This window comes from Microcebus murinus, chromosome 14 (genome assembly GCF_040939455.1).
Source record: "Microcebus murinus isolate Inina chromosome 14, M.murinus_Inina_mat1.0, whole genome shotgun sequence".
Classification (NCBI taxonomy): Eukaryota; Metazoa; Chordata; class Mammalia; order Primates; family Cheirogaleidae; genus Microcebus; species Microcebus murinus.
Genome location: NC_134117.1, coordinates 14,342,245 through 14,355,295, shown reverse-complemented (window position 1 = coordinate 14,355,295; position 13,051 = coordinate 14,342,245). Strand labels below are relative to the sequence as shown.

Sequence of the window (13,051 nt, the reverse complement as noted above, 5' to 3'; positions counted from 1 at the left end):
GCATTATTTCTACATTTTTGGGAGTCCTTTGTGTTCTTCTTGTATTGGAGTTAAAAGGGAATCAATCTCTGGAGGGGAGGATTCATGCTTGACTCCCACAAAATATGTAGCTTGGGGTGCTGTATATTTTACAATATCAGTAACTATTTAGTATTTGATGAATAACTAGAATAAAATATTTCAAAATTTGAAAGTGAATTTCAAAATTTGAAAATTCTTAATCTTGAAATTTCTCAAATTACAAAAAATACATACATTTAAGTTTCATTTAAATTCTTTGAAGGTGTGCTATTATATATAATTAATCTGCATATGTATATAGTTATTCTGTAATACTTTAAGCCTGAATTCAAGTCCACATTAACACTTAAATTATTGGGATAACCGGATAGTAAATGGTGTTCATATAACAATCAAGTAAAGACAATAAAAGTAAAAAATACCTTTCAATAGTACCAATTAGATTTTTTTTTCTCTCTCTTTTTTTTTTTTGAGACAGAGTCTCACTGTATTGCCCGGTCTCGAGTGCCATGGCATTAACCTAGCTCACAGCAACCTCAAACTCCTGGGCTCAAGCAATCCTGTCTCAGCCTTCCTAGTAACTGGGACTACAGGCATGTGCCACCATGCCCGGCTAATTTTTTCTATATGTATTTTTAGTTGGTCAGTTAATTTCTTTCTATTTTTAGTAGAAATGGGGGTCTCACTCTTGCTCAGGCTGGCTTCAAACTGCTGACCTCGAGCGATCTGCCCACCTCGGCCTCCCATAGAGCTAGGATTACAGGTGTGAGCCACCATGCCTGGCTAATTTTTTCTATATCTATCAGTTGTCCAATTAATTTTTTTTTTTTTTTTTTGAGACCGAGTCTTGCTTTGTCACCCAGGCTAGAGTGAGTGCTGTGGCGTCTGCCTAGCTCACAGCAACCTCAATCTCCTGGGCTCAAGCAATCCTGCTGCCTCAGCCTCCCAAGTAGCTGGGACTACAGGCATGCGCCGCCATGCCTGGCTAATTTTTTCTATATGTATTAGTTGGCTAATTAATTTCTTTCTATTTATAGTAGAGACGGGGTCTCACTCTTGCTCAGGCTGGTTTCGAACTCCTGACCTGGAGCGATCCGCCCGCCTCGGCCTGCCAGAGAGCTAGGATTACGAGCGTGAGCCACCACGCCTGGCCTTTTTTTTTTTTTTTTTGAGACAGAGTCATGCTTTGTTGCCCAGGCTAGAGTCAGTGCCATGGCATCAGCCTAGCTCATAGCAACCTCAAACTCCTGGGCTCAAGCAATCCTGCTGCCTCAGCCTCCCGAGTAGCTGGGACTACAGGCACGTGCCACCATGCCCGGCTAATTTTTTCTATATCTATCAGTTGGCCAATTAATTTCTTTCTGTTTATAGTAGAGATGGGGTCTCACTTTTGCTCAGGCTGGTTTCGAACTCCTGACCTAGAGCAATCCGCCTGCCTCAGCCTCCCAGAGTGCTAGGATTACAGGCATGAGCCACTGCACCTGGCCACCAATTAGATTTTTAAACTGCATTTATTCTTTTTGTAAAGTTTCTCTCATTTCCATTTTGTGCTTACAAATGAAATTCTTATGATTGTTACAGAAATATTAGAAAACAGACAAAAATAGACAAACATTTAAAATTATTACTTTCTAGGTCAGAACTTCAGAGATTATAGTGTGAAAATAATTTATTAAAAATTGAGTTGTGGCTTTATACAGAAAATTGTCTATTGAAAGCCAAGTAGTTTAAAACTCACAATGTATTGAAGAAGTCGGCATTTTAATTATTTTAAATGTTTTATCTTTTAAAAATTGAAGTTAATACTTCACAGTAAGAATATGTTATTTTTAAATGTCGGGTAATTGCTAAACTAGAGAGGACAGTGTACTTTTGCTTCATTGAAGAAGCAGAATTTGAAGGGGGAGATAATGTGGAAGAAAACAGTGCTTTTAGCTCTCTTTTGCTTAAATTCAAGTAAATTATATATCAGGGAAGACTTTTAAAATTCATTTTTATTGTATAAGATATTCTTGCGCTTATAAAAATCCACATTGTTTGTTCCAGTGATAACTATCTGTAGTGAAGGACCAGTTTTTTATTTCTAATCTGTCACAGACCAACACTTTTATAAAATTCAATAAAAATGAAATATTGCTGCAGAAAAATGAAAAGAAAGGCATAAAATATAAGCCCCGATCATTTTATTGTTAGATTCAGTAGACATAAAAACTATTTAGTCAAATTTTTATGAAGGTTTTAAAATGTTTACTCTCTCCTCATCGTGGCTGGTGGCATACAGTTTGAGGACCAGCACTGGTCCATGAACCGCCCTTTGAGTAGCACTGTTCTGTCCTGTCCTAACAACATGCCCACTGTAAATCAATTATAGCAACATCAAGCTTGCCTTCTCAGGTAGCGTGCATCTGTTCATCTATTACTTGTAACATTTTAAAATAAACTTGAAAACCTGGCTAAGTCTTACTTTGCTTTTTAAATGTACTCTAAATCTATGATGAAAATTAAAGGATTAAATGCCTTTAAAGGAACTAGCATAAGCATAGTGGTTAGAAGGGGGTATTTTAGTAAAGCTAAAATATGCCTTTTTATTTATTTATTTTTTCTTTTCCAGAACATTCCCGTATAAAATATGCCTTTTTAAAATCAACTTATATTGGTTACTGGTGATTGTAATCTTACCTGTGCCCCTAGGCACCTCACACGTACCAGACATTCTGTATTCAAATGGTTTTTATATGCCTATTTGAGGAAATCACTTTTATTTCATTAATTTGTTTAATGATCCAAATGCTTTCTCCCCCATAGTTCCGGGACTACTGTGCTATCTGCTTAAGATGGGAATGGCCTGGGTCTCCGAGAGCATTGGAAAAGTGCAATTTAGAAGCAGCTTTCTTTGAAGGTCATTTTTTGAAAGTTTTGTTTGACAGAATGGGAAGAATTCTTGATCAGGTAATACATTTTTAAATACTAATTTTCATATTGTTTTGTTACCATTCACCATGGGATCATCTCAAGTCTTAGTTTAGATGTTCAATAAAGCACTTTTATTGTTTTCTTAGTTTTTCCACTGGGTGACTTTTTTATAAAACTCGGTTGCAAACAACTAATGGGTTTCTGATGCATTTCTGTATGTTAAAAACATTTATTTGGTCTGACAGCTATTACAAAATTATATATTTGGCTTCTCATTATAGGCCATTGTCTTAATATCCCTAACACATTTCAGAGGTGATTAGTGTGCTTTCCTTTTATGATTAACTTAGTTCTTTTAGTTAGTACAGTTAGTATGGCTACAGATAGAATAAAACTTGTTAAGCTCAATTCAGAAGACCTTAAATGTCATTTCAAAATGAATCTTGAAGACTCTGGTCTCATTAAAATTATAGAACAGTATTAGATGAATCTGCTTCTTCAAAGAACTTGTGAATGATACTCTTTTTCATAAGGGAGAGGGGAAATAAAGACAGTTAATTTACTTCCTCAAAGGTGCATAAAAATCACCAACAGATATGTTGCTATGTATGTCTCATCAACTGTCAGGAGAAAAGAATTTGGAATTTTGGAATCCTTCCCTCCATCTCTCATTGACATGTAAAGTGATGATAGAGCTTCGAATGCTTTACTATTGGGAAATAAAACATCTGGCTTAATACTTGCCTTGACATAGAAATTGAGTTAATCAATTTGGAATTAATTTTAAATTGTATATTAAAGTACTTGCTCTTTTTTTAGCATTTTAGTTAAATATTTATGTGAGCATAGGGAGTTATAAAAGAAATTTACTCCCTAAGTAGACTGTCTTCAATAACCACAAAGTCAAATAAAGAAATTATAACTTTAGAAGTATTTCACTAGGTTAGACTGTCAGGCAGTACTGTTTGATGGAATCAAAAGACCGGGTCCTTTTTTTCTCTTTTAACCTCTGAATAGCATCTGCTGTATTTCTAGTGTTTAGTTGTTTGTCTTAAACCTGACAACCAAACTATGTAAATCTGGCTACTAATAGGCATTATGGTCTATACCAGGCGTCCTCAAACTACGGCCCGCAGGCCACATGTGGGTGTTTTGCCCGTTTGTTTTTTTACTTCAAAATAAGATATGTGCAGTGTGCATAGGAATTTGTTCATAGTTTTTTTTTTAACTATAGTCCAGCCCTCCAACGGTCTGAGGGACAGTGAACTGGCCCCCTGTTTAAAAAGTTTGAGGACCCCTGGTCTACACTTTATGGCTGTGTACACCTCTTGGGTAGCTGGGATTCATTAGTTCATTGTGTTTTTTGCATTAGTTTGCTAGGCTTAGTTTGAATCTGATTAACAAGCAGGAGATATTAACAATCAATATCAAAATGATAATGTTTAGAAAATTTGAACAAAAGCACTGAAAAAATCTAAATTTTAGAAAGCAATTTCTGAGTTGAATTGGAAGGTCCATTAAGAATCTTCATCTCATTTGAGCATTTTTTCTTTAGTTTGTAAAGTGCTAACACAAAAGGATTCATTGAAAACAGAATAGTCTGAAAGGTTTAAGATTCTTTTTATTTCACCAGCTAGCATTTCATAGCACAAAGCTGATTCATACACTGTCTCAATCATTGTTCATCCTGTATCACAGGAAAGACAGATTTCTAGTATTATTTTATAGATGAGGAATCCTTGATTTTAGTTATGTGACTTAGAGCTAGTAAACTGTGGAGCTCAGCCTGAAACCTTTTGTCTTTAAAACCCTTGAGCTGGGCACTGTGACACGTGCCTATTGTCCCAGCTGATGGGGAGGCTGAGGCAGGAGGATTGCTTGAGCCCAAGAATTTGAGGCTGTAGTGTGCAGTCATCATGCCTGTGAATGCCCGCTACACACCAGCGTGGGCAACATAGTAAGATCCTGTCTCTAAAATTAAAAAACAAAACTAAAAAAACCTTTGATTTTCCAAGCCTTTTTGATAAGAACATTATATAGTCTGATCTCAGAGATAATGCACATGAGTCCTGGGGTGCTAACAGTTTTGGTCTGGTTTGATTTTCTTTCTTTCCTAAATGTTTTTGCTGAGTATGATGCTTGCTTATATTTTCTTAGTATGTGTCCCTAATAGGGTCAAGGTAACCAGGTTGAGATTAAACATTTAATATGGATAGTTAATAAAGTAGCTAATTTCTTCATGCATAACTGAGAAGTAATAGTATCAAGTATTCATGACACTACTGTGTTGTTATATTGTTAATTTTTAAAAAATACTTTATAATAGAAACATATAATAATGATTGTAGCTGCAGTGATTTCTAAAAGATAGTAAAATGCTGACATCCATGGCAGAATCTAAATAACGTCAGGAAAAACGTAAGGAGGCCATGTCTTGTCCCCTCCCTGAAAGTGAAGAGTTTGAACTTGGGCAAGTAACTTAGCCACTTGTCACATTTTCTTATTGTGAAAGTGAAGTTGATATTACTTGTCCTAGCCTCCTACTTTATTTGTAATACTTAAATGAAATAAGCAATTTAAAACACCTTAAAAACTACAGATTGTTTTTTAGAACAGGTATTATTAGAGATTTTAGAGAATATCAAGTTGAGATTTTTAAAAATTTGATTTAAATCTTATTTTGGCTATCTGCATATTTGGCCTTTAGTAGAAGGGTTGAGACTGGTTGCTAGTAACACCAGTGTGCTTGTAAGTCAAAATTTATTGTCTCAAAATTTATACCTTAAAATTAGGTGTGAGTTTAGTCAAAAACAATGGGCCAAGTCAAAAAAATGGGCCAACCAGAGAAATCTGGTTAGCTTTCCCTTCAGGTGAACACGAAGTACAAAAATAAAGGCATCCCAAATGATAGATATAAACACTATTAACAAGCCAGCTTGTTTTAAAGTCATTACCAATATGAAGTAGAGACCATTTCAGAGTATGGTGAAACAATTCTATCTTGCTGAAATTTATTTTTATTTTCACAACATTAAGAAATAATCTGTGTCAGCCTTAAATTTCTTAAACAACCTATGACCTAGATTTATGTTAAAGCTACAAAACCAAAGTAACACCATACAGGAAAAACACAAAGTCTTAGTAGTAATATGTCTTTGTTTGAAGCCAAATTATGTTGGCTTATTTATTTAAGTACCTGCAAATTTAGTGACTTAAAAGTCTTAATTACCTGAAATGAAGAGTCATCTACAATTCTGGACGTAAGTTGTATTTTAAATTATTTTGTCCACATTTTTTACCAAATGCATTCTTTTTAAATTGATTTTTTATAAATGGTTCTTTTGTACCTAAAATATAATTTAATGTGAATTCATTGTTTATTATGAGTTGAGTCTCTAAGGCTATTCTATTGCAAATATTATTATTATTTTTTTTTTTTTTGAGACAGAGTCTCACTTTGTTGCCCAGGCTAGAGTGAGTGCCGTGGCGTCAGCCTAGCTCACAGCAACCTCAAACTCCTGGCTCAAGCAATCCTGCTGCCTCAGCCTCCCAAGTAGCTGGGACTACAGGCATGCGCCACCATGCCCGGCTAATTTTATATATATATATTAGTTGGCCAATTAATTTATTTCTATTTTTAGTAGAGACGGGGTCTCGCTCTTGCTCAGGCTGGTTTCGAACTCCTGACCTCGAGCAATCCGCCCGCCTCAGCCTCCCAGAGTGCTAGGATTACAGGCGTGAGCCACCGCGCCCGGCTTATTGCAAATATTGAGAGGGGGAGATGGTGAAAAGTTGGTTAATGGGTACAAACGTACAGTTAGAAGGAGTAAGTTCCAATATTCGATAGTACAGTAGGGAAATTATAGTTAACAGTAATTCACCTGGACACAGTGGCTCATACCTGTAATCCTAGCACTTTGAGAGGCTGAGGTAGGAGCAATGCTTGAGGCCAGGAATTTGAGACCAGCCTGAGCAACATAGTGTGACCTTGTCTCTACAAAAATATTAAAAAGTACCCAGGTGGGTGTGTGTAGTCCAGCTACTTGGGAGGCTGAAGCAGAGGAGGATCGCTTGAGCACAGGAATTTGAGGTTGTGAGCTATGATGATACCACTGTATTCTGGCCTGGGTAAAAGAGCAAGACCCTTTCTCAAACAATCAAATCAAATAAAAAACCCAAGTAATTTATTGCATATTTCAAAATAGCTAGAAGAGAAGAATTGTAATGTTCCTAACACAAAGAAAAGAAAGATAAATGTTGGAGGTGATGAAATCCCAATTATGCTAATTTGCTTATTATACATTATGTCACATGTTATCAAGGGAATATACTTTTAAACCATCTTTTATTAGGAATATGTATTTCCTTTCATTTATCTTGCTTAAAGCTAGATTTTGAAAAGGAATGACTTGGGTAGTTCCCCCCCCCCCAAAAAAAAATCCATATTTATGAATCTGATGGTGAGTAAGAAAGACTAAAATTGGACTTAGAGCATAGGAGTTGAGAATTTTTGTTTATATAACAAAATATATGTTCATCCTAATGTCTTTATCTTCTGGCATGTGCCCAAGCATTCTCCTTTGAATGCCAAAGTTGCTTAATTGGTATTCATTATGACCAAGGATTTAAAATTACACACAGAAGAATATTACACACAGAAATGTATGAGAAATCTGTACACAGATGCACAGTTGTTTTGGGGGAGAGTTAATGAGGGAAATGAGATGATCCCTCCCTAGAATCACCATTTTGAATCTACTCATTCTCTTTGAGGCATAGTATCGTCATTTCTATCCCCAAGTACTTTCATCCTATTGACAGCTTCTATGATTTGACTTTACTCTACTGTGTATATGCTTTTGGTAATTGGCAGTAGTTGAATAATCTGAAGTGAGGAGTATCATTTCTAAAATTATATTACTATACTGAAAAAGATATAATACCTTCCCTGCTAGTTCTTTGGTCATATGCTCAATGTGTCCTCTATTGTTTGTAGTTACTGTTATATATAACACACTGGTGGTTCTTGATGACCTCTTGAACTATCTCATGAATTAAATCAACCTGCATAAAACACATCCTAACTATGTCAAATATTTGTCTTTTCTATATGTTTATGTGCATGCTTTTTAAATCCTTTTTTTAAAGTTTTAGGAATATGATATATATATATATATACTTTGACTAAGATGATGAGAGCTAATTTAGTTGTAGATATTTTCACTGCAGAAGAATATGTGGAGGGAGGAGTAAGATGGTGGATTTTCCTTTATTGGAAAAGACAAATTGAAATAGTAAATTAAGTGCACAGATATATACATTATACATAACATCAATTGTCTTTCTGGTTTTTTTGCCTCTCCATAGCCATACGATGTGAATTTACAAGTAACCTCGGTGTTATCTAGACTTTCTCTCTTCCCTCACCCACACATACATGAGTACCTTTTGGATCCGTATGTGAACCTTGCATCTGGCTGTAGATCTCTCTTCTCTGTAATTGTGAGGGTGAGTTAGTAGTTCTATTATAGTCTCTAAGATTGATAAACTTATCTAATTAATATGTTAATATCATTGTATTCAATTGTCACATAATGAAAAATGTTTTAGCTGGGTGCAGTGGCTCACACCTGTAATCCTAACACTCTGGGAGGCCGAGGTGGGTGGATCACTCTAGGTCAGGAGTTCAAAACCAGCCTGAGCAAGAGCGAGACCCTGTCTCTACTAAAAATAGAAAGAAATTAATTGGCCAACTAGAAATATATAGAAAAACATTAGCCGGACATGGTGGCGCATGCCTGTAGCCCCAGCTATTCGGGAGGCTGAGACAGAAGGATTGCTTGAGCCCAGGAGTTTGAGGTTGCCGTGAGCCAGGCTGATGCCACGGCACTCTAGCCTGGGCAACAGAGTGAGACTCTGTCTCGAAAAAAAAAAAGAAAGTTTTATATCTACTATTTAAAAGTATTGTGCATTTTGAACTATTTTTCAGAATGGAGGGGGAAGAAAAATTTATTCTTCTAAATAACATATATGACTTTTATGTTTTAAAGAATAGGTATAAGTCCTTGGTCAAATATGGTTATGTAAGTTTACATTTTTTTTTTTTTTGGTAATAGGAAATGAAGTTTTTTTGGTTTTTTAATCCCATGAATCTCTGTAGTTGATTTCAGGAACTGAGTTCCTTGTCTCTGTGATACAGGTTGTTGGAGACCTTATGGTTCGAATCCAGCGTATTCAAGACTTTACTCCCAAGCTTCTGTTAGTCAGAAAGCGATTACTTGGTTTGGAACCCGAAGGCCCTATGTAAGTTAGTGTTTTACATATTTTTTTAATCCAAAAAATTTACCACATTTAACGATCTGCTGATATCTTGAATTGATTTATTGTTTGCTATTCCCTTACCAGTATTGACCACATCACTCTCCTAGAGGGTGTGATTGTGTTAGAAGAGTTCTGTAAGGAGCTGGCAGCAATTGCATTTGTGAAATATCATGCTTCCTCCACATCATAAATAACATCTTTCAAGTAACGAGGGGAGCAGAGCTGTTGTGTACATTTCATCCAAAAAAGACTCAGTTCCACCCAGCCACAAGAGGATAAAAAGCCTTTTTAAATGACATGTTGCTGTAAACTGGATTGAACCATGAAGAACCTATTGAGTGCATATTCTCGGTAAAATGTTGTATAATGTTGTTTTCATTGGCTTTATCATAATGGTTCTATATATAAAATTGCACATTGTTGAATCCAGGATACAATCAAAGGAACTTCAGGAAATAAGCATTTCTAATGACTATGTGAAAAGCTGCAAAATTTCTGATGTCATGACTTTGATGATATTTCTGTTATTTTAATATCCTTTTAGGTAGCAAGGCATTTTGACATTCTCTGGGACTCAAATGCTTATATTCTTTTGGATTAATAAGTAGCAAAAAATCACTAATTTTGTAACTTTTTAAGGTCAGAATTCTTATCAAACAAAATATTAAACTGTAAATGAGAAAAAAAATACAATTTAGGAACCATCAAACGAATTAATTATAGGAAATAAAAATGTGTAGAGCACCATTAACTTTCTTCAGCTTTTCTAAGAATAACAATTTAATATGATAAAGAAATTCTTGATTAATATATATATTTTTAAAGAAATGTTCTTTTACTCTTTTGTGCACATAGTCATGTTAGTGATTAATTTTCAAGTATGGGTCCCAGTTTAAACTGTGTCATTTTTGCAACAACATTGAATTTATGCTCATCATTGGTAGTATTTGCTACAATTGTATTTTTTTAAGCAATTAACATGTGGGTTGAGAACTCTTTTTTTCTCTCTCCCTCTCTGACAATTGCTTTATAAAATTGCTTTATAATTTTATTTTCTTATTGAAATGCATGGTAGTGTCTAGGTTGGGAACTGATAACTCGTAGGCAGCAATCAAAATGCCAATGGCCTCCTTAATGTTTACAGGGTTTTTTTTTTTTTTTCATTTTGTTCAGTCTTTGTTTTAAATGATTCTAAAGAGATGAAAGAAAACGGTTTTTTAAATGTCCTGTTTACACGTTAAAGGATTTGGGGGAATTGGGTATGTATGTGAGTGGGAATATATGTAGGAATGGATAGTTTAGCAACGCTGCGCTGGGCACAGCATGCTTGTACTTGATTGACAAAGTGGTGTTTGCTAGTCCACTTTCTGTTTTTCCTTTGAGTGATGCTAATCATGCAAATACTGCTTTTACTCTATTGTTTGTTTTTATTTTTTAGTTGAAATGTTAAGCAGCAGCACTTTCCTCTTGACCTTTCCATTTACTGATATTTGGGGGAGCGGACTATCAGATGTTCCATCTTGAAAGGAGCTGTCACTTCCCCTTCTAGGAAGTTATTTTACGTAGCATGTTTGCATGTATACATCATGTGTCATGAGCATTGAAGCATGTTTTACACCTGTCTGCTCATTTTGTGGTATTAGCTTTTCTGATTTATTTTATAGTTTTTGCTATTTATTAAGAACAAAATATTAAAAGATTATGAATAGTCTTAGTTCTAGAATGCTTACCACTGTTAAAACAACAAAAAGACTAAATCTCTAATTTAATGCAAATCTTTGTTAGATGATTCTAAGAAATTTATTAAGTAAAACAATAAAAAACAGAAGTGGGAGATAGTTACTTCATGCATGATTTTCTTTAAATGATTTTTGAATGATGGGAAAGCATTTAGTTTGTTGTATTTTTTGATCATTTCAAGGAACACTGCAACATCTCCATTTTTAGTGTAGTTACAGTCTATTTTGACGTATGTGTATATAAAATAAGGCATTAAGAGATATTAGATATTTCTTAATGTTTTCATAGTGCTTAGTAGGTGTAATAGCAATGATGTTACCTCTCAAACCAAATACTCTTTTATCCTTGATTTCGCTATAGGACCTTATAGCTAATCCATGAAACCAAGCTCTGAAAAGCTTTAACTCTTATATTTGTGTTTGTGTATGCTGCTTCTGAAAATATAATTTTCCTAAGTTATTATTATTATAACTTTGATTTATAATCAGCTAACACTTGTTTCATTTGTTTCTCTTCTAAGTTTCTTTTTTTTCTTTCCTTTTTTTTTTTAATATTTAGTTCAGACCTAGAGCCAGCACAAGTTCTCACAGTGAGTTAGGTTTGTTAGTGAAAAGTTGTACTGCTTCACTAGTCTCTTTCTTACTGTCTATTAAAAGCTGAATATTTCTATTACTCAGTACTTGCAAAAACAGTGACGGAAATGCACTATGTTGGGTGGAAAGTACCACCGTAACAATTGCTCGCCATAGCAAGTTCCAAACTGAATTTTAGCCTTGCTTCACATTTGTATAAATAGGTATGTGCATTTTTAAAAAAACTTTCTAACAGTATAGTCTTTATTTTTAGTTATGAGCCACATTGTTTACTTGATTGAACTCAGATTTGTCTTAGCCAATTATCATTGTAGTACTCACATTATAACTATGTAACATTCTCATAATGTATCTGTTTGTGCAATATGGAAGCTGTGAGTGGATTCATAGCTTTTTGGTTTAATTATACATTATTGTTTGTGTACATGTATGTATATATATGTATATATATAAGGACCAAAATTCTTAGCTCGCTTACACTGTTGCTAGTGTAAAGATTGTTACACTTAATTTTATGGGGCACAAATTCTGGAGTTACTTCATAAATTCATGGTAAAGTATTTCCATAAAATTATTGCATTAATATACAATTACCATTTAATTATGAAGTTCATAGGTATTGACAGAAGAAGTTACAGTGAAGTGCTAAAACCACAGATTATATGGTAATTATATTTTGGGTTGTATAATCGAAATATGCATGTCATTTGTGACATTTGATGTGTTAAAACATGGTAGATAATCATATTTCTGGGCCCTGTAAAATAGTGTTACTGTAATACTCTGTTTTGCCTCCTGCCTTGTTTACATTAAACAGAGGATATTTGGTAAATTTTTCTATTGAACGTTGTGTAGGTTACTGACAGTGTTATCAATGTCTAGAATTCTTGGGCCATCCATGGAGAAACTCTTCAGATGATGGTTGTGTACCTACTTGCTCTTCAGGAGGTTGTGATCAAGTTCAACTTTTTGTGCTAACAATGCATGCAGGACTAAGAGGGATAATCTGAAAAATAAATACAATAATTTAAACAAATTGTCTTCTTATATTTTTGTAGAATTCCAATGGGAAACATTTTATCCAATGTTAAGTCTCAAGCCATGATTCTTAAGTTTTTCTACCCCTAGCATACAGTGGGATCTGGTACACTACTATCAGTGGATCTAGGGATTGTAGGGAGAGAACAGGAAGAAATGGATCAATGTTCTGGGGGTAGGAATGTATAGCTTGAAAAACTCCCCTGGGTAAACCTCATATATATCCTCCACCTTTCTCCCTAATAATCATTGCCCTAAAGGAAAGTATATTTATGTAAGTCTTAAAAAAACAATTCATGCTAAGCATTATTTCTTAATATTTGCCTAACACATATAAGAACTTTTCTTTTAGCTAATGTGTAAAACAATTAGACTCTAAACTACTCTGTTCACTTGAGTACTTGCCAAAGTTCCATAATTGGAAA

General features: G+C 34.6%; 1 protein-coding gene across 1 annotated transcript in view; it reads left to right on the top strand.

Annotated features, from left to right (window-relative positions):
• The window catches only part of FHIP2A (FHF complex subunit HOOK interacting protein 2A), a 42,121-nt gene extending 29,497 nt beyond the window's left edge, over positions 1-12,624 (top strand). Inside the window, exons 14-17 of the mRNA XM_012772727.2 lie at positions 2,827-2,970; positions 8,302-8,442; positions 9,134-9,237; positions 9,340-12,624. Of these exons, the coding sequence (XP_012628181.1) occupies positions 2,827-2,970; positions 8,302-8,442; positions 9,134-9,237; positions 9,340-9,445 (495 nt within the window). The 3' untranslated portion in view covers positions 9,446-12,624. The remainder of the gene's footprint in view (positions 1-2,826; positions 2,971-8,301; positions 8,443-9,133; positions 9,238-9,339) is intronic.
• Positions 12,625-13,051: the final 427 nt, after the last annotated feature.